General features: G+C 39.7%; 2 protein-coding genes across 3 annotated transcripts in view; both read left to right on the top strand.

Moving 5' to 3' along the window:
* Nucleotides 1-782: 782 nt before the first annotated feature.
* Nucleotides 783-13,044, top strand: c3h12orf4 (chromosome 3 C12orf4 homolog). Of its 2 annotated transcripts, none has more exons than XM_052061685.1 (14): nucleotides 783-879; nucleotides 1,456-1,644; nucleotides 3,064-3,209; nucleotides 3,984-4,165; nucleotides 5,781-5,880; nucleotides 5,987-6,111; nucleotides 6,368-6,474; nucleotides 7,642-7,839; nucleotides 8,178-8,306; nucleotides 8,744-8,812; nucleotides 8,902-9,104; nucleotides 10,086-10,201; nucleotides 10,738-10,805; nucleotides 11,957-13,044. In XM_052061685.1, exons 2-14 carry the CDS (start codon nucleotides 1,464-1,466, stop codon nucleotides 12,535-12,537), a joined length of 2,205 nt encoding a protein of 734 aa, XP_051917645.1. In that variant the 5' UTR covers nucleotides 783-879; nucleotides 1,456-1,463; the 3' UTR covers nucleotides 12,538-13,044. The 2 variants fall into 2 exon arrangements, with proteins under 2 accessions (XP_051917645.1, XP_051917646.1); XM_052061686.1 differs by having other exon boundaries at nucleotides 10,086-10,143; nucleotides 11,957-12,144.
* A 3,516-nt stretch (nucleotides 13,045-16,560) lies between these two features.
* The window catches only part of slc45a3 (solute carrier family 45 member 3), a 30,924-nt gene continuing 25,155 nt past the window's right edge, over nucleotides 16,561-22,329 (top strand). Inside the window, exon 1 of the mRNA XM_052061720.1 lies at nucleotides 16,561-16,706. The gene's annotated coding sequence lies outside the window, so the exon portion shown is untranslated. The remainder of the gene's footprint in view (nucleotides 16,707-22,329) is intronic.

Here is a 22,329-nt window from a genome sequence, read left to right as displayed (position 1 = left end):
TTTTTTGGATGTTCTTCAGTCGAATGGAATAGCATGTAATTGTTCTGTCTGTCACAATACGTCGCTTGCATGATAGACGTACAAGGTATATTTGTAATTAATATATGGCAGGTTTAGGACAAATTAAGTGCAGTTGTATGATTTACCCCGCAGCGCGCCCGAGGTTGGCCGATACTGCTCTGCTCTACTCTACTCTACTCAACTCAGCTCAACTGAACTGTATTTATTGAGTACTTTAAAACAACCACCTCTGTTTATAAAGTGCTGCACAGGGAGAAAAAATAATGAATACAACAAACAATCAAACAATAAATTAATAACGAATACAGTAGAAAGCAAAAAAACAGTAAAACTAAAAATCAAGTCTCATGCTGAGTCAAAAGCCACAGAATACAAAAATGTTTTAGTTCCCTTTGGCACATTGTCACAGTCACATACAGTACTGCACAGTCTAGCTCAGGTTTTCAGTTTGTAGGAGAGGAGGATGAACTACGGTTGCATTAAAACGCGATCTTAGAAAACTAAACTGAATAGAAATGTACATAATTCACTGGAAACACGAATAAAATGATAGATGTCATTTTGTATTCGACGTTTTAAAAAGTCATTTATGGCCACTAGATGGCAGTCGTGCCATTCAAAATTAAAGTACAGGGTCATTTTATTTCAAAGAAAATAATGTATTTCATTAAACCATGTGTCAGAATATAATGCACCCGAATAAACATACAAGTAATAAATTAAACACACTTTATTTGTCAAATATACAGTACAAATGTAAAACACAAGCTTCACTAAATGACGAAAGTGCGTTTCCTGCCAGACGCTCGTCTCGAAGCTGTCAGCTGACTGTCTCACCAGGAAGCAAAATTTACACGGGTAAATATATGGGGTCTTACTGTTTTTATGTTCACAAAAAAATAGAAAACGATTAAAAAAACGTTCATGCGTATGCCAACTGGCAATGTGAAAGCTTATCGCTTTCCTTTCGTCATTTGTCGTACTGTATCAAAAAAGAGCTACATGAATAGCTGACGTGGAGCTTCTTGTATGAACAGGACAGATCGCATCACTGAAATAGAACTCCATGCAGAAGAAATGCAGAAGACAAATTTATTTAAACCCGGTCATTGAAAATATTAACAAATATTTTTATTCATGGTGTTAATGATGTGTTGCAATGGTCAGTCTTGATTGATTATTTATGGAGAAGTCAATGGCTATTTAGAATCAAGTTAATGCTGTTTATGATATTATTTAGCATGTATTTGCCTTTCTTTCGATAAGCTAATATTGTATGACTGAAATGAATGATGATCCAGTAGCCCACCTTGTATACGTCACATTGAGCGTAATTGCAAGCTAAAAACAATAATCCATTATCAACGCCACTCGATTAGAATTGACACCACATTCATTATATTCCTGCGCTGCTGTCCATCTTTTGTTTTTCAGTTGAGACCATGAAGAAAATCAAGGGCAAAGCAAGTAGTACGACTGAGAAGGAGTTTGTGTTTGAATTTAAGGCAGGGAAACACAACTGCGTTCTCAAGGTACCTTTGCTGTTTCCTATTCAGGAGAACATCAGCGACCTTCATGGACGTCTGATGCTGCTCCATAAAATACCATGCTATGTAGAAAAAGGTAAGTTAGCTGGAAAACAGCTGTGCAGCATTGGTAGAGTCCAAATTTGTCTTTATAGCCACCTGTTCAAGTTATCTATGATGTATGGGTACTGTCCACCCCATGCCTTACTTCAGTGCTGGCAGAGTCGGTTCAGGCCAGTGACGTTATGTACCTGAATGGTTGTCTGACTGGATATGTGCCCTGTGATTTCCTGACGACCAGTCCAATTAATAGTCTGATTTTTACACAAAAGCATGTGGGATAATTCTGTGTTCCAACCACCCTGAACACAATAGAATAAGGTGTATCGAAAATGCTTCTTGTTCAATCTTGTGTAATTGATATTGTTAAATTGCACTGAACAAATACATTAGCACTATTACCATGTTCATGGTTACATGTAAAAGCCTGAGCAAGAATAATTTGCTTTCTTCCATGCTGAAAGCAACCAAACTGGCAACACTGACATAATACAATACAATACAATACAATACATGCTGATTTATATAGCGCTTTCACAACAGCGGCAGCTGTAACAAAGCGCTTTACAAAACAGTTAAAATAAAGTAAAATAATAAACACAACACATAACATAAAACATGGACAGTCGTGCAGTCCTAACCACTTTTCCGTCACACGCTTTGTTGTAAAGAACTAGTAATGATCAAACCTGCTCTGCGTGAGCCAAATCGAGATCAAGACTTGTTGAAAACAACCCCGCTGTCCTCTTTTGCCCTGCAAAGTTGCTCCTCGTACTAATAATAGTCTTTAACCTGGCGTTAATGTCCGTAACAGAAATTGATAACTGATAACACATGCTACTATTTGATGTCAGTAATCATATTTATTTCACATGATATTTATTGATACATTTACATTTGTTATTTAAATAGTGGATTATTTCCATACTGCAAAAAGGTGTGGAATTAAGGAAACATTTCATTCTTGGCATTTCTTCATAAAGAATAGCACGGAGCTCTTGCCCACATTCTCCAAACATGCATGCTAGTTTAAATGCAAATTGTACATGGGTGTAATTGGTGCGTGGTTGGTTGTATATGTGTGCCTGCGATTGATTGGTGATCAGTTAAGTGTGTACCCAGCCGCTCGCCCTTGTGTTCATATTGTATTTAATTTAATTGAAAGATGTTTGTTGTTTTTTTTTCTCTGTCTCCTTTCTTCTTTCTACATACATTCTTGCTGCTGGAGGCTGTAAATTTCCCCAGTGTGGGACGAATAAAGGATATCTTATCTTATCTAAGTCAGATGAGGAAGGCTCCAGTTCTCTCACGTCCTGAATGAGGGCAAACACAGTAGAAAATGCATGGATGGAATGTTGCTAGAGTATTGACAAGCTTACAACTTGTCAACATTTTACAAAACTCAATTTGACATCATTTGTTTTAGTACTCAATGCTTCAAATGCTTCTTTGGTAGAGCTGAAAGTGTCACTGTCCGACTTCATTGAGAAAGAGACCATTTTGGAATACGACAGAGAGGCAGAACTGGCCCTGCAAAGACTCGCAATGGGACATGTTGATGTGAATCAGCTCGCCAACGCGTGGACCAGTGCCTATGTAGAGGTGAGGACACAGATCACAACATATACGTTAAGCCTAAAACATCTGGATGTCAAATACAAACCCAATTCCAATGGAGGTGGGATTTAAGGTTGTTGTGCCACTGCCTTGTCTGATTTCTGCCCCTTCATGAAGCTGTAGTCAGAGGGTTTTGTCAACTCAAACATCATTAAAATCATGGGGACAGATGCAGTCTTGTAAAGCGCTTTAGCAAACTAACTATTGATGAGTCCTCATGAGGAAGAAGTCATGACCTTACATGAGCCTCTTTGTTGCATTTTGTGTCTCTCTGCTTGATTACGCTTTAGTGTGTCTATTCTCAGCGACATGTCATTATTTAGAACTCACACATTGTTTCTCAGCATATATTACCCAAAAAATGTTCAGGAGTATAAATAGTTTTGCCACCTTGTCAGGCTGCCTCAACTTGAACTTTCAGGCTTCTTGCCTCCTGCACTTAACATTTAAGACTAGCTTTTACGGCAGTCATTCAAAAATAACCATGGAGGCCTTCCAGTGGCCATCGTGATTCCTGAGCAAGTATAAATAGAGGACTTCTGATTCTTTTCTATTCATGGATGCGGTATTTCCGTTGCATGGGTTTTCTTAGTAGATCATTAGTTAAGCCAAACACTTTTCATGCTTTCCTTTTTTTTGTCCGTCATTTCAAAGCTGGTACTGCAGAAACGGCTCACCCTCATCCAGTTTTTTGACATATTTATTCCCAAGAAGAACAATGAAAATGCCTTTGTTTTCCATTTGCTGTAACCATTTTAGACCACGTTAGAGCATGCTCGACCCGAGGAGCCCAGCTGGGATGAGGACTTTGCGGATGTTTACCACGAGTTGATCCATTCGCCTGCCTCGGATACGCTTCTCAACCTGGAGCACAATTACTTTGTCCGTATCTCCGAGCTTATCAGTGAGAGAGATATGGAGCTCAAGAAGATACAAGAGAGGTCAGTGTTTAAAAGGATGGAGTGCCCCAGTCCGCCCCGTGGACTGTACATTTAAAAATGTAATTTGCAACATTTAGTTGCATGGTTTTTGAAAAGCTAAAAACAGTATACAAATTCCTTAAGACTGTTAACACTTTTGTTAAACAGTACCGGTAATTTTTTTTTAAATGAAACCCATAAAGGTTGGCCTATTTTACTTTTACATCAGTACGTCAGTGCAGAATCGTATTTTGTCAGTTAAGCACAAAAGGCTGTATTTTTTTGTGCCCACTGCAATGGGTAGAATTTTCTTTTGGTATTTTGCTAGACTAGCGCATGTTGAAGAGGGCGTTTGAGCTGTTCTGCACCCTTGTGAGAGGGAACTCAGGCAACACCCGGGCAATTAAAGCAGCTCCCATCATTCCCTTTAAATTCAGCACATTGCGGTCTAAATGGCACGTAGGTACAGGAGATCGCTGCACGCAAAGTACCTTTAAAGGAACTGCAAGATCATCTCCACTTGCGAATGATGTGAAGTTGGTCACCGTGGATGGGCGCAATCAACATTTTTTGCTTTTTAACCTGTTGATTGGAACATTATTACAACAGTAGACCATTGAACAAATCAGTCACTTCAACATAGTGGGACACACACACACACACACACGCACGCACGCGCACACTAAAAAAAACATCTATTTACTAGGTAAAAGCATTTTTTGTTTGTATTAAAGTGAGAATTTTCAAAAATTGCACATCCGCCCATCTGATTTTATGTTTATTGTTTTTGAAATGGTGCTTATCTTCATTAGTGTCGTGGGTGAGCTGGGACTTATCTCAGCTGAATTTGGGCAAGAGGCATGGCACGCCCTGGACTAGTCAACAGTCAATCGCAGGGGACATAGAGACAAACAACCATTCCAGACAGGAAGGCCGAGAAGAAATTTTGACCCAGAACCTAAGAACTGTGAGGCCGTCATTCTGCCACTTGGGGTGTGAAACTCCACAAAAGACGATTCAATGTGGTTTTTGATACATGTGGTGCAAAATGATTCAAGGATGATTTGATTACAAAGTTTAACAATTCGGTTCGACTCAGTGGATTACGATTCGATATGGTACGGCTCAGTTCGAGTTAGAGATGATGCAATTACTTTTTTGTTGTCATTTTACATACCGGTACATTAGAATGAACCTGCCAGTACTGTAATTATGGCATTTCCTTCATAGATGTCTCCCTTTCATAAAAGATGACTCAATATTGATCTCAATATATTTCAAAATGGAGCAATTCTTTTCGATTCGATACACTTGCAAATCAAAAAACAAATTTCTGGTTGAAATCTGTATTTGTTACACCTGTACAGGGCACCATTGATCTTCCCATTAAAATGCAATGTTTTCTGGATAAGATCACATACAAATGAGCCAGCGTTGTGTTTTTTTTTTTTTTTTAATGCTCTGGGCCCGGTACATAGGCGGTCTTTCCATCTGCATACACTCAATAGTGAAGTTCCAGGGCTGCTATTGAGTTTAATGAATACATAATTATGGTCCCCATCTCAAAAAAGAGAGAGCAGCAGTCAATGTTTTCCATGTACTCTCATCATTGAGTCAAATGCTTTCCTCCCCCCAGACAAGCTGCAGAAATGGATAAAGTGATGCATGAGTTGGGGAATACGCTAAGTGACCATGATGTGAATGCAGTAGCGTCCCAACACTTTGATGCACAGCAGGTAACAAAAAAACACTATACAGGAGCGTACCTAGTACTAATAGTAATTATGTAATCATGCAATATTAGCCCAAGCCTTTTTAGTTCCTCAGTTCCTATCTCAACAGGTCCTGGAGAACAAGTGGGTCACTGAACTGGAGCAAGTGACATGTATTCAAAAGCAAGAATATCAAGACTGGGTCATTAAACTACACCAGGACCTGCAGAAATCCAACAACAGCAGCCAAATTAAGTATGTTTTTATGTATTTGCATACAATAGGACACATTTATAGAGATAATAGGCTGCATGTATTTGCACTTGCGCGTCATGTTCTCATTTTTAAACTGAGCTGACAATTTTTCTGGGCTAATGCAATTTACAATTATAACAAAACACAAAACAAAACGTATATACCGCTACATATTACTGTGTATGTGTCTATAACCTATATACCTCCTCATCTTTTATAAATACTGTTGTCATTCATTTGTATGGTTACCATCCAGTGAGGAAATTAAGGTACAGTCTAGCCAGCTGTCAGAATCTTCAGATTCTGGAGACCAGATGTTTGAGGAGCAGCCTCAAATGGAAGAAAGCTTCACTATTCATCTAGGTAAGCGCTTGACTTTGAGAAAACATCAACAGGATTTTAATTGGAATTTTGTCTATGCTGAAAATGAGATTTCACACATCCAGGCATGGAAGAAGCGACGTCAGAGTAAATGAGGTGCGCAATTAGTGTCGCAATTCTTGAACCGTTGCCTTGTTCAAGGGCAATTGAACAGTCGTCAGAAATCTAACTTCTAGGATGTGGTGTTGCCACTCGATGGCTGTTACCTTTTACTCTGACCTGCACCACTGATATGTCATGATGGATGTCAAAACCAAAAAGATCAAACCAGACACGGCACCTGTGTCACTGAAGTGTGAGAAAGTTGGCGATGTAAGAACATTAGCAAATTGAACATGAAATGTATTACTACAGAATAAAGGGTCTCCCCAAAAAATGACATCATTTCGGCAACTCTTGTTGAAATAAACTTTATTATTATTATTTTTTTGTATTTACTGAACGTTTGGAAACATCCACATTTTCGACTGAATGTTTTCTTTGAACTGGTCTATGTGCCTTCTCGGCCTGCGAGCATTGATAGATAACCTTAGGCAGAGAATCCCTTCCACACTGAATCATCTAACCAGAGACTTGCTACAGTGTGTTTGGCATGTGCTGAACTACCAACTTGACGTGTGCCCTGTCACAGGCGGTGCGTTTATTCAACACTTTTGGAATCTTTCCCAGAATAAACATGCAATGTTTAAATATGTATTCATCCTTTCATTCATCTTCCGTACCGCTTGATCCTCACTAGGGTCGCGGGGGGTGCTGGAGCCTATCCCAGCTGTCTCCGGGCAGTAGGCGGGGGACACCCTGAATCGGTTGCCAGCCAATCGCAGGGCACACAGAGACGAACAACCACTCACACTCACACTCACACCTAGGGACAATTTAGACTGTTCAATCAGCCTGTCATGCATATTTTTGGAATGTGGGAGGAAACCGGAGCACCCGGAGAAAACCCACGCAGGCCCGGGGAGAACATGCAAACTCCACACAGGGAGGCCGGAGCTGGAATCGAACCCGGTACCTCTGCACTGTGAAGCCGACGTGCTAACCACTGGACTACCGGGCCGCCCTGTTTAAATATGTAAACTCTTTTATTTAATTGAGCTAGACTTTCAAGATATTTTGTACCCTATTTGCTGGACTTGTTTTCATTAGGAGCACAACTGAAGACGATGCATAACCTGCGACTGGTTCGGGCAGATGTGTTGGACTTTTGTAAGCACCGACGTCATGGCAGCAGCGGAGCAAAGCTGCGACGCCTCCAAACGGCACTTTCGCTCTATTCGTCTTCACTCTGTGGTCTGGTACTGTTGGTCGACAACAGGGTCAACTCCTACAGTGGCATCAAGAGAGGTTAGATTACAGGAGTCATGAGTTACCTCTGATATACTGTCTGTTGTATAGTTCAGCTCTTGTTCATGTCGGTGCATTATTTAATCGAGCTTCTCTAGTTGAGTAATCTTTCAACTCAAGAACTCAACTCTCAAACTGCTTGTGCTGCATTTAGCCAAAAATAATGGTCCAACTCGTTTGCTTTTCAATATCACATGAAAAGGATCCTCTCTAAATATTTAAGACTATTGAGTCGTGTGGGGATGAGTTTATGGAAACAATTTCAGAATTAATTTTGGTATAATTTTTTGAAAGCCAAAATCATTTAGGCATCATGTAATGACTATTTATTGACCTAGATTTTGCAACGGTGGCCAAGGAGTGCACAGATTTTCACTTTCTCAGCCTGGAGGAACAGCTGAAAGAGGTGCAGCAGGTGGTGCTCTATGCCAGAACCCAGCGGAGCAGCAAGCAAAAAGATCAACCCGGTGAGACCTTTTGACTGCTCTTTTGTGAAGCCAGTACACATGTAACCCACTCGATTTAGTATGCTTGGCGAATGACTCGTGCAAAGAATGCGTTTGTGAAAATGGATACATCTACAAAGCAAGACATTATTTAAATTCTTGACTGACAATAACTTCATCTGGCCTTATTAAGTAATGCCTATAATAAGCGCAGGTACATCCCAACAAGTGAGAATGTCGAGGATACCGTGGTGCCACTTTGGCGTTGAATGCTACATTCCTTCCAACTAAAGTTACATACATGTAGCCAATGGAAGCTACTTTACAAGCTTATTTTTGACATCAGCGGTCCATTGCCAACTCTTTCAAATTGTGTCAGTCATCCTTAGAAACCATTCATCGATTTAATAACAACCTGTCTTTTCAACATCCTGATTGATGAAATCTATGTCTTGCAGAGCTCCCCAGGAATGGAAGTGATGATAAAAGTAAAAACGTTGAAAGAAATCCATCCAATATCTTGCCAGGTGAAGGTTATTTGACATTATACAGCAATGTAAATTTCCAATCAAATGTTCAGATTTCATGTCTCTCACGCTGCCATTTCTTTGCCAAGGTGAGTTTTACGTCTCGCGGCACTCCAACCTGTCCGACGTCCATGTCGTCTTCCACCTGTGTGTGGATGACAACGTGCGCTCAGGGAACATCACGGCCAGGGACCCGGCCATCATGGGCCTGAGGAACATTCTGAAGGTCTGCTGCACACATGACGTAACCACCATCACCGTCCCGCTACTGCTGGTGCATGACATGTCGGAGGTAAGTGCAGTTGCATGGACTGAAACTTGAAGACATAACAATATATGATTACCGTAACTGACTATTAATGGCTTCTGCCAACCCGTACAGTACAAAATAAAACATAATATTGTAATTATGAAATCGTGTTAAAAAGCAAAATTTTAACTAGCCTTTGGCCGATGTGATGCCATGCCTCAACATGCCCTGTATAATTTCTCCAACTTCATTTTGATTCCATTTTTTTTTTTTTGGTCATAACTAAGTCCTTATAACAACTTGAAGTCCCACAAACCAGTTGAGTTATAATTCCACATCAAATTAATGCAGTTCAGCAACGATTGCTGCAGACGGTACAGGCCCTTTCTGGTTTGTTGTAGTGCGTTTGAATTACAGAGGGCAACAAAGTTTTGACATAAAAGTGCCTCACCGTTTCTGTTTTGGTTTTAACCTTGAGCGCACTTGAGGAAAAATAACATAACAGAGGAATGTAGAAGATTGGAAAACGACACTACTACTTTTGAAGAGTTTTTTTTTTTTTTTAGTGAGCTACCTTGGGAAAACAAAACGACATCAATGTGTGCTACAATATTTGCATTAAGCTTGCTTGCTTTGTCTATGTGGGCCCTGTGATTGGCTGGTAACCAGTCCAGGTTGTGCCTTATCTCTTATCCAAAGTCAGCTGCGATAGCCTCCAGAATGGATGGAAGGGTCTCTTGGGTAATGGGGTTGGTAACACTTGAATTTTCCCCAATAAATGGCTTATCTGTATTTCAGCAAGTGTACTGTACATTGGATAGATATTCTTGTTGTGTTTCATTTTTTTGTATTCATCACGGTGTGGGCTTAAACTATGCTGCAAACGCAAAAAAAAAAGGATCTTTCTTGCCGTAATCATTCTCTCCGTTTGCGGAAGTGTCACAAACAGGCTGCAGCTTTTAGGGTTCACTCATACTTTCTCATTTTTCTCAAGCAATTGTTTCTCTTGCTCTCTTCCGACAGGAAATGACCATTCCATGGTGTTTGAAGAGAGCAGAGCTGGTCTTCAAGTGTGTAAAAGGTACAGTTCTTAAAAATCTGATTACATCTGCAACATCAACAGAGATGAGTCATTACATGTACGTATTCATTGTTTTTTGTTTCACATTGATAATACTTGTGTGGGAGCCGTGTCCTGAAACAAACAGAAGGTCGCTTTTCCACTCTACAATCCGGTGCATCATGGAGAACCAGACAGGCAATCGAAAACAACAATGGAGGAGAATGATTTGTATTTACTTTTTGCATTGTGGCTCTTGGCCATGGTAAGGAGACAATTTTTATTCAAGAGCAGGACAAGGGTAGTGAGAAAATGGGTCATTGCATTTAAGATTAGTAAACCACTTCAGCAACCGGATAAAGCATTGTTACCGCGTATGGTTATTGCTAACACTTCTACCAGTATACCCTCAAAAATTACTGGTACCTCAACCCATGTTGTTAACCCAGCACTTGACAGCTCATGGAGACCAATGACAATGAGTTGACACCACCAATAACTGAGCATGATGACAGGAAAATAGTACCTCATATGACCTGGTTTTGTTAGTGGAAAAGCAAAACAGATTCTTCTTTTTCTGGGTCGGGCTCCTTCTGATTGTATATATATTGGCAGGTTTCATGATGGAGATGGCCTCATGGGATGGAGGCGTATCGCGCACGGTACAGTTCCTGGTGCCAAGGGTGAGACGCGTGTACATTGTCTTATTTCACAGTTGTGCAGCCTTGTTCTCTGCCCTCAATGTGAAAGCATCTACTCACATCATTAGAGTTAGCTTTCACAGAAAACGCACGTGCCAGCATTTTCCCTTTTCTAATACTGTCTTGCTGAAGATGTTTGGTTATAATGACTGAAAGGTCCCAAAATCATGGTTGAGTGCTGTAAACACAGGAATAATCAGATGACTTGAAATGACACGACCAAAGTGAAAATACAGGCTGACTTTTAATTATTGGCTGCCAGAAAAGCACTCACTCTCTGTTAATTCAACCAAAGTGGATACTGAAGGTGTAAACGAGACCACAACAGGCACACCTGGCTTTGCAGCATGTAACTTTTGAATGCTCGCCATAAATCATAGATGAGAGAGCCTTACTTTGCCTTGACCCGTGTTTACTCTGTGTGCTAAATGTCAGCTTAGACACTCATCCACATACATGCGTGATAAGCATCGGGATTTACATGCAGCTGTCATGATTGACATAAATTTACCTTGAAATCCGCACCCCGTTGTTATGTCTTAAAAACTGAAGAATGTCGCCACAAGGTTCAGGTTCAGGCTTCTGCATGATGTGGCTTCACATTCTCAAGAACTCATCTGGACGTGGCCGCCTTGTGACACATGACATTTTATTTTCGGCTTTGCAGAATGTTTATACCTATGGGCTGTGTGGTTTGAGAGACAGCTGAGCCTATAGCATGGGGCCGTGTTGACACCGTAAGACTATAAAACCAGTGGCATCAAAAGTTCTGAATAAATCAGCTTCCTGTCAGCTCCATGCTCAGACAGGATTGGAAATAGCTTCCCCGAAACAACATTGTGCCTTCAAAGAGACTAAATATATGCTGGGAGTTGTGTGTTGTGTGTTGATATGTGTACCGATCAATACTTAACATTCTCGTTTGACGGGTGCCTTCCAGTTCTGAACATAGATCATTCAGCATATTTTTGACTCCCCCCCCCCCCCCAACAAAAAAAATACTTTGCACGCTTCCTATCACCTCAGCGCACATGATGCATTTGGTCACATGGCAAATTTTCCATCTTTTTAGCGCGACTACGGAATACCCATCCCTCATTTCTCATTGACTGTGTATGTCTTTATGTTGACAGAGTATTTCAGAGGAAATGTTCTTCCAGTTAAGCAGCATGCTGCCTCAGATCTTCCGTGTCTCCTCCACTTTAACGCTCACGTCAAAGCCCTAATGGGAACAGATGCACGACACCCTCAAGGTGCAGCACCAGGGATCAACTGCTTAGCCTTTTTGAAGTTTCTGTTTATTTTTTTTTTCATTCTTAAATTCTGTTGGGGGGAGGTGTGTGAACTTGAGAATGCCCTTCTCTCTCCACATGGCGATCTTAAAGCGCTTACAGAGAGGCGAGGATCCTTTAGCAGTTTATTAAGCCTGTTTATTTGTATTCTCTTTAAAGCTGCATATCTTAGTGAAAGACGACTGGGTCCCGCAGCTCGCAAAGCAGCTGCTGCAATTATCATTTCAACCCTCCAGGGTGCAGCACTGCTGACAGACTTTTATGACATCAGCAACAAACCGGGTGCTCATGTCATGTCTTCAGAGCTGCTATCTGGAGCTTACACATTTTGTTGGAGCCGCTACAGAATGCTGCATCGAATGACATGTAAAGTATTATTGTTTCACCTTTTGCTGGTAGGCACTGTAAATAGCATTGCATGAGCCATTAAAAAAAATCAAATCAACTCAAACACTGATATTTGCTATGAGTAGGGGAAGGCTTGCTGAAGGCAGCTGTCATACGTGGATATACTTGTAAATAGGTTAAAACCGCTACCCAATGATACTAAACAAACAACTGATGGTGTCTTGGCAGCTACAATATGACTAAAGTGACAATAAGTTGTCGCCAATAGAAGAAGAAAGAATGTACGCCGCCAAATTGAAGTTTAGTCTTCAGATGAAGCGACTCAGAGGAAAACATTTAACCTTCTGCATCATCACATTGTTACTACACAATTTCTTGTTTTAATGTTGTTTCATGAACAGCAGTGACATTTCTTTTTAAACCTGTTGACACTGTCCAATACATTTGCAAGGCTGTCAGGTCTCGTAAGAGCCGACAATAGTTTTTTTTTTGTTTCATTGTGCAGCGGTCAACCTCTATTTTGCACTTATTTGCCATTTAAGCGTACTGTACTGGTAATAAAGGTTTTCTGATGGCTGTGGTTTCATGCTACATCATTAAGAGTTAAGGTTGCATATCCACACTCAGGAGCAGTTTTACATGTTTACTTGGTGTGTTGTGGCTCTTTCTCACCTTGGAATGACCACACAAGTCTGCCTGTTGGAGTTAGCAGATCTAAACTATTTCATGGTGTTGTGGTTTGTTTCATTCACATCCCGAGGAAGGTTTCCTGCAGAGACAAGTGACGCCAACACTTTGAATTCCCAAAAGATCATTTGCACTGGTGCAAAGATGAGCAGTATGCAGCTCTTTCATGCTGCATTGCAGTGAGTTTCACTCTGCTTAAGTGTGTTTGGTCCCTCCTCTCCACTTCCATGACAGCAGATGGCACTCTTTTTGAATACAAATAGTAAGTTAAAAAGGTTTCCAGTACTGCATTCGTTTTTTCATATACTAGAGTGCCATTCAAACAGTTGCCACCGTTATTGTTTCTATATGTTAAATACCTGTTGTATTACGTAATACGTTCCTGTACATATACTTTTCACAAAATAATATACTTACTAAACTCTTCTAAATTTCTCACGCTAACCCTATTATAGTTTCACCTTGTTGATGATTATGATTTATTGTTGTCATGCTCAGCGTGTCAATCGATGTTGAGTTCGCCACAGGCACATCACCTCTCCAGTCGTATTAATCCATATCAATCATTGAAATTTCCTTCATGCATTTTAAATGGGTTTCTTCACCCTTTGAGTTTGAATGAAATGTATTCAGTCAGGTAAAATGTTGGCGATCAGTATGTTGGGTGCGTCGATTAAGATAATTTATCGTCGCCGGAAGAGAATTCAAGCAAACGCTCCATCACGTCGTTCATGATTACCACGCTCGGCAGGATGTGCGGAGGAAATGTCCTCACCTCATGTTACAAGATTGTACAGTTTATCACGTTGCCATGTTGAAAACCGATTAAATTGTATGTTTTGCAGAGAGTTCTGCATTCTTAGAATTGGTCTCAGTGGTCTGGAGTGTTGGGTTTCCTTAAACAGAACATCGAGAGTCTGTCTGTTCCATACACTTGACTAGTCCACGCCTCCCTCTTCTTTCAATGCTGTTTATGTACATGAAAAACGAGAACTTATTTTTTCATCTTCCACAATCAGAATCCTTCTATGTAAATAAAGCAGCTACAGAAGATTATGTGTTGACAATCAAAAATAACCATGATGCAATTGATATAAGCCCATTTGAAACAAGTCTTTATTTCCTTTTGGTAAACACAGGATTAGGGTGAAGTTGTTCTTCATTGAGAGTAAGATAGATCATCGTCATCGTCATCATCATCATCATCATCATCTCTCTCTCTCTCTCTCTCTCTCTCTCTCTCTCTCTCTCTCTCTCTCTCTCTCTCTCTCTCTTAAATATTATGTTCCACTGGAAATTACAGTCACTTTCGGAAAGAAACTGGACCCAGGCAAAGATGTCTGCAAACTGTCCATATATTTAACGATAGTAAAGCTGAAATGTTAAAATAAATGTTTATCGGTAGCTAGGCTACAATTAAAAGCCACCCTGAACCATTACTTAGAATTGTATTTAGATCGGCAGTGAATGATCTTTAAAAATGCATCGTCAACAACAAAAATAAAATCCAAGCTGTTGTTATCCTCAACTATTTTTAGTCAAAGTCAACTTATTTAAGTTGTGTAGCACTAAAAATTAGACGAATTCCATTTTTTAAAATAATGAATATTTCAAATAAAGCTAAACCCTTTCATCTTTTAAAATAACTTTACTGAGAGCAAAGCTACGAGAGTGCATATACTGCAATTCTAGAGCTTCTGACTGGATGGTCACGAGGTCGATGTATGTTGGATGTTCATTTAGTGATTGAGGTAGCCTTATAGTACTTTGAGTGCCTATTCATAACTGTAGTCAACAAATAGAGTAACAAAAGAATCCATAAGTATTTGGACAGCAGAATTATTGTGATTTTGCCTTCATACAACACCAGAATGTATTTAAAATCAACAATCAAAATGGGATCAAAGTACACAGTTTCAATTTAAAAGAGGTTTCACTGGAGGAGTTTCATCCTTTTTTTTTTACATCAATTTTTTATCCACCCAGTTTCCATAAGCTTATCCTGTTCAGGGTCATGGGGCAGCTGTAGCCAACTGATGTCAGGTGAAAGACAGACCGGGGGCGCTGTTGGCGGGGCACACAGAGTGACATGTCTCAAAACTTTCTGAGCCTGTGCCCTTTGCTGAACTCGTATTGTGGTTATAAAATTTGTTTGGGGCGGGAAGGGGGTAATTATTGGCCCTAGTATCACTTGTTGAGGTTTAGTTGAACTTCACAGGAGTTTCGGATGAGATTTCAAATCTGAGCTTGGCACTCTTAGTTTTGGGAATGACTGGTGTTGTATTTGATTCAAAACATTTCAGGAGATAAGCAAAACGGTTGATCAGTTTTCCTAAGTCCAAACTAATGACGAACACAAGCTATTTCTTTGTTTTTTGGAGACGAAGTACTACATCGGGAAGTATTCACATTAGAGTGGCTAAAATCAAAGGATTTGGACTTGTCAAAATAATATTTAAAAAAGGTTCAAACCCCCTTCGCTGCATTTACCATATGCTTACTGGCAAGCGTGATGTTTTTCAGAGTTTTTGTGTTCATTGCCACCATGGACATTTAATTATTTGGCTTTGCGACACATTTAGTTCTTCGTACAGCTGCAATCATTTTATTTATTGCATCACTCACAGCTCTTAATGTTTTCAATATCAAATTAAGGAGAACCATGACCCACTGGAGCAACAATTTTACATATCGAATATTTATTAATATTTAATGAGAAAACGGTTTGTTCAAACTCATAGCAATTTCTGACCAATAAAAGTCGTTTATGAAGGGGCCATCTTCCTCGTTTCAAACTAAATTATCATGCAAACCCACAAAAGGACATCAAGTATTTTTTTTAATGTGGGATGGGACCTTTAAAAGACAACGGTTTGGATTGCTGCGTTATTGTCACTGCTCCCTGATTCCGATTCTCTGTGTTGCTTTAGTCCACGACTTCCATTAATCAATCAATGAAAGATGAATCAATCAACCTCAACTGACTTTACTTTTTTTAATGTCACACCTAGTCGTCGTCTCAAACTGAAAAAAATCAGCATTTTTCTTGTAGGGTGAGGAGTAGAATGATGTTTTCAAATGTAGGGAGTAAAATTTAAATGTCACAGAAATAATGCTTTCGAGTAAAGTAGTGTACAGATACCTAGGGAAAAAACTCCTAGTACAGCCCAATCAATGTATTGTAGTTTAGGCCTAAATTCTGGTCGGTTCCTGGTCGGTTCACAAACCTACTACGTTATTTTCGAGATGTAAACTTCAAGTATCCCTGATAACATAATCTCGGAACGATGTCATATTGGATTGCATGTAATATAATCAGATAAATTCTTCGGAAAATGAAAGAGTGATCGTTATCGTGACTCTCCAGTTCATTGACTGATTTATTTTGAAAGCATGGAGCGGAAGTTGTACTTTTCTCCCTCTCCTCGCTTTGAATGTGCTTGTCAGTCACAGCTGGCTAGTTGGCTGTCCTCGAGTTAAGCAACATCGGTGTGTAAACTGGGAAAGAGCAAGTTGCTGCAGGGATTTCTCGGAGCCGAGCCGAGCGTCAGTAAAGGTGAGGGTTACGTTTTCTAAACCTTCCCTCATTCATTTTACCTTCGATTCGCAATCGCTGTGATTGTTTTCCCTTTTTATCGTACGCTGCGCCCTTCTCACAATTGACGTTCGTATAAACGAAGCGCTGCTAAGTTGGATGAAACTTATTCATTGTGCACGGCTGTCGGACGACGTCTAACCGCGATGAAACAAGACAAAAGTGTGAGTTTAAATTCCTAATTTGGCACCAACTCGCGCTACGGAGTACGCGGCCGAAAACGACGCAACGAGATTTGATGAGGGTTGGTGTGTTTTTACCGCGTAGTAAATACAGGGCACGTTTTTAGGTTTGAAGCTACGGAAGAAAGGTGTCATGCATCGGTTAGCCTCGGTCCAGCGGCGTGGTGCTTTTTTGGAAGCCCCCTCCCCCGTCCCCCAAACAGCCTGCGTCAGTGCGACTGGCGCTCATCCACGCACTATTTTGATCACACTAAGTGTATTATAGTGCCATTATCTCTGTCCACTGACTTAAAAGTGCTTATGTGGCGGCAAGCTCTTTGTTTAAGTTGTGCGTAACATTTGACGCCGTGTTAGTCAGAGCTCTGCTGTTGTGAATGAAAACACAAGTGGAGGAAGGGACGGATGGAGTTTTGGTCCCTGACTGGAAAGTCGCTCCTGTTTTTTCAACATGTGATGCTCACAATCGCAATGTTGTATCTATAGGAAAGGCGATTGCTCAAACAACGCTCTTGCAACATTTCCAATAAGTTGTGATTTACACCCGTTTTCATCACTTACGAAAGATGGCCTATGAATTAGGGTGGTGCATCCCTGTGTTGTGGCAGATATGCACCACCAACGATTCGATACATTAGTTACATGAGCAGCAATTGCTACTCCCCCCGTCCCCCATCATGATGCAGTGTGATTCTGCTCAATTTGATCCAACACAACGAAATTCCATTCAATTCCATTTGATACTACAATGCAAAGAAATGATGTTATGCAATTCAAATTTTTTTCAACTACAAAATAACTTTCCCCCCAAATATTTTTTCATTAACAGCACTTTTGTTAACCTCTGACTCACAGTTGTGATAATGATTTCAGCTTTGCCTCAACATGTGTCTCATTTGTGTTTCTGGAAATAAACACTTCCCTGCTGTCACAATAATAAGATAAGATAACATAACATTTATTTGTCCCACACTGGGGAAATTTTGCAGTCTACAGTAGCAAAAGGGGGTGGGGGAATAAAATATTTCATTGCACAAAATAAATGTTTCAGAAAAGAAGTCTACACAGTTCAATATAAGTGCAATATAAAATATAGCATTAGCAATATATTTGTAGAATAAATATAATACATTAGCAATAGCACAGAAAACACAGCGTAAGGTGGCCGTGCTATTTACAATGGTTACAGGTTTTTATAATATATATATATATATATATATATATATATATATATAGACATTTTTATATTATATTATATTATATTAGGCGGCCCGGTAGTCCAGTGGTTAGCACGTCGGCTTCACAGTGCAGAGGTACCGGGTTTGATTCCAGCTCCGGCCTCCCTGTGTGGAGTTTGCATGTTCTCCCCGTGCCTGCGTGGGTTTTCTCCGGGTGCTCCGGTTTCCTCCCACATTCCAAAAATATGCATGGCAGGCTGATTGAACACTCTAAATTGTCCCTAGGTGTGAGTGTGAGTGCGAATGGTTGTTCGTCTCTGTGTGCCCTGCGATTGGCTGGCAACCGATTCAGGGTGTCCCCTGCCTACTGCCCGGAGACAGCTGGGATAGGCTCCAGCACCCCCCGCGACCCTAATGAGGATCAAGCGGCTCGGAAGATGAATGAATGAATGAATATATTATATTATATTATAACGGTACTATAGTCAAGTAAGTGATACAACTTGGCTGTGGTGATAAACTGAAAACAGAAAAGATGAAAATAGAGAGGAAGAACTTAATCGGTTAATGAGGCAGTTTCTAACCTGAAATGTTTATAAATTGAGATAATTTTTCTGATTGAAATGCACGGAAATGCAATTAATCCATTCCAGCCCCAAAACTATAATTATACTTGGCTTATTTTTAAACTAGTGTGTGATTACAAATGCATATGATGGAATGTAGAAATATGTGGAAACACTATTATAAAGAAAGAAAAAACGTGTACTTTGGCTCATAAGCACCCCACTTCACAAACAATTCAGGTTCTGAACAGATTTTGGGAAGAAATATTTACCTCGCTTCATGCCCTATTTTTGGTTCATAATGTGTTTCAGCATGAATGTGGCTCAGCACTTCATCATTGGTTTATCTGCGTCTTTTTCGTTGGTTTACAATTGTCATGTTTGTGTTTGGAGGCAGCTGCGCACTCTCTACAACACACATGATGCTGGGGTCGATGTTTGTGTTCTGTTTTTTTTTAAATCAAACATTTTATCAAAGGCATAGTATACTGATGATGTGCCTATTTCAATACTGTACACATTGTCCTAATAATATGATACTGAATATAGTTTTTTTTTTTGTAGCTTTCGGATGTGATGACCTGTGATCAAGTATTAACTGTAGTGTGACGTATTTGATTGTATTTTGTCAGTATTGGTTCGACAAATTTCCCGTTCGTCTTGTGTACTAATCAGTTTATTTTTCTTTACAGTAATCACACAAAAAATGGGTGAGTTATTCTTTTGTTGATGCGAACACCCAGGTTGAAAGTTTGCAATTACACACGCATTTACTGGGATTCATCGCACTGTATAGAATTCCCTCCCTAAAGCCATCATTCATAAAGAAACTTAAAACAGTCTTGCATTGGCACCTTTCCATTTAGAATCAGCACTACCTTGAGAAGCAAAAAGGTTCAAATGTGGTAACCTTTGACAAAGGGACATTTATTGTTAGCGTGATTTGCACTGCCATTAACAAAGACCTCTTTCCACTCTTTTCCACTCTCCATGGGCCACTCAAGTGGGTTATTTTACTCGAGCCGGCAATATGAACTCTTCTCTATTGTCCTCTTTGGCCCATATGGTGAACTTGCATAAGCCTCCTACTATTTCTGAATAGTAAATACCTTTTGTAAAGCGATCAGAGTTGGCTGAACAAAATCAAACTGAGCTGTCTGGTGGTAATGGCAGAACTATCATGAAACATAAACAAACTGTGCACGCAATTCTGTAACATTTTTAACCACCGTTCAAATAGATAAGATTTAGTACAAAAAGCTGCCTATACAATAAAACAACTCACAACTTGATTCTTGGTTGCTAAAGGCAATCTGGTTTGGGGGGTTTCATCTTTTTTTAAAATTTTTTTATTCAACCTTCTTTACCGTCGTACAAGTGGAAGAATTTTGCTGCGTCATTCAAAACATCAATATTAATAGCATGGCTGCTTGGTGTACATTCTATTCTTACTTTTGATCTATTGTCCCATACTGAGGAGCATGTATACCGTATTTGTCAATTCTCTGGTGGTGTCACAAATAAGTAAGTAAGTAAATAAATACAAATAATACGCAAAACACACCTGTGGAGTTAATACGAGAAATGCTAATGCTCTACCAGCTGGCTGTATTCTCTTAGGGCTCAAATATAACCCCTCCCCCGAACCCAAATCAAGTACTGGGATAATCTCGCTCTGTAGAGGACACCAAGCTACTTAAGCAGACTGAAGTCTTAGCAGTTTTAATCACTTCTAGGTTCTGAACCAAATTGTGAGGAGGAGGGCTTGTTGTGCTTTCCACGTGGAACTCTGTTCTCAATAAAAACCTTTGCAAATGGTTTCCAAAAAAATCAGGAAGAACCTTTACTGAAGCATCATTTCATATTGGGACTCTACAGCAGGATTTTTTTAGGGATGTTACATACCACTCTCTGACAAACTTACTCAACTCTTGAGTACTTACCGATACCAAGTAACCAATACCATAAGAACTTTTGATGCATAAAATCTCAAATAAACGATGAAGGATCATTTTAAAGAAAGACATTTTGTTTCGTACAAAACTCCGAGCAGTTATTCAACAATAGAAAGTTATAAAATAAAACACTCTTTCTGAATATTGGACTAATTTGAAATAAGTTAACAAAAGTGCAAAATTCAATTAAGACATCTGCGAGTTTTAGTATTAGTTCAAAATAAATTGAATTGCAAAATAAATAGGTTCAACTGATACTATGACATTATGAAGTTTGAAAACAGGGCTGGACGATGTGAAAAAAAATGATCACTATATACTGTAAGTATTTCATATCAGCTGATATTGTTATAGAATTTTGTTTTACCTTTTCCAAAAAAGAAAAAATAATAATTAACGATATCACGAGGAACAATACCATTCAAATTATATTGTAGTAAAACTTGTTTTAAAGGAATTTGTACAATGTGCAATAGTGCCCAACGATTGATCATTTTGGCAGCCAAATCACAATTCCAGACAACGGTGGTCATGTGAATGGTCAAAAGCTTTGTTTTTTGGGAGCCTTCCTGTCTGACCAGCAGTCGGTTGTAGCAACGATCTCACACACAAACGGCGTCCCCTTCCTACCAATGCACAACTGCTCACCAATCAGAAATGACATGCTACTCGTGACAGGACATGCACACCAATTAGCTCCGAGATGCTGTTCGCGAACTGGGGGGGGGGGGGGGGGGCACAGAGGTTACAAGCTGAATTTGCTAGCTGGCGCGACTCTGCTAAACATTATTCTCCTGTGTGCAGGTCCTCTTCTCGTACGTAAGTAAGGTAAGGTAATATTGTGTCACCAAACACCAGCAAAAGTGCTTCCGTGTACAGTTCACATTTCACAAAGGTCTGGCTGGAGCCCTGTTCAAACGGAGTGCAACCAGCTGTGAACTGCAAATTAACAGGTTTATCATTCAATGTCTACGGTGAGAATAATCGTGTAGCCAACAGCAACACAGTAAATGCATACCCCCCAAACCCGGAAATATATCAGTTAAGTAACCAGGATGGGGCTCTCATAAGGTTAAAAGTATATGATTTCATATATTTAATCAAGATACTTCATTTTAATTTTTTACAGTTACATTTGTATCACGATAGGTACACTTACTGCGTAGGCATTCAATTTACCCCATTCTATGAATGTTAGGCCATATTGTTCAACCCTCAGTCTCATTTTGAAGCAAAAATATGAAATTTTCTTTTTACATATGATGATACATCGATGTACAACGAGCATGTAAATTAGTGTCGATGTTTTTGAATTAAAACCAAAATGTATTTTATATATAGTATTCCTCGTAATTACATTTTCACACGATAAAAAAGTATAACAGAGAACAGTAGGTTCTTGCTTTATTGGAACGGGTAAAAGGAAGGATTAGTTACAATGCAGCAAGTTGAAAATTGCTGCATTGTAACTAATGTGCAATGTTAAGGAGGTAGCATGTCACTGAGAGGGAATCTAAACTATGTACCCACCGAGGTTTTTCATCAATCATGCAGCCTCCTTTGCAAAATCTTAACTGTTTTACTGAGATAATTGCCTGTTTATTTTAACAAGGCAAAGCCACACTTTAGATGGGCGCACATACAGCATGGCACATGCACTTCTCCACTCATCCATTGTGTGTGTGCGCGCAATCCTTCTCCATGGT

The sequence above is a fragment of the Hippocampus zosterae genome, chromosome 3 (genome assembly GCF_025434085.1).
Source record: "Hippocampus zosterae strain Florida chromosome 3, ASM2543408v3, whole genome shotgun sequence".
Classification (NCBI taxonomy): Eukaryota; Metazoa; Chordata; class Actinopteri; order Syngnathiformes; family Syngnathidae; genus Hippocampus; species Hippocampus zosterae.
Note: the sequence above shows the minus strand (reverse complement) of the source record. Positions and strands in the feature narration are given on the sequence as shown.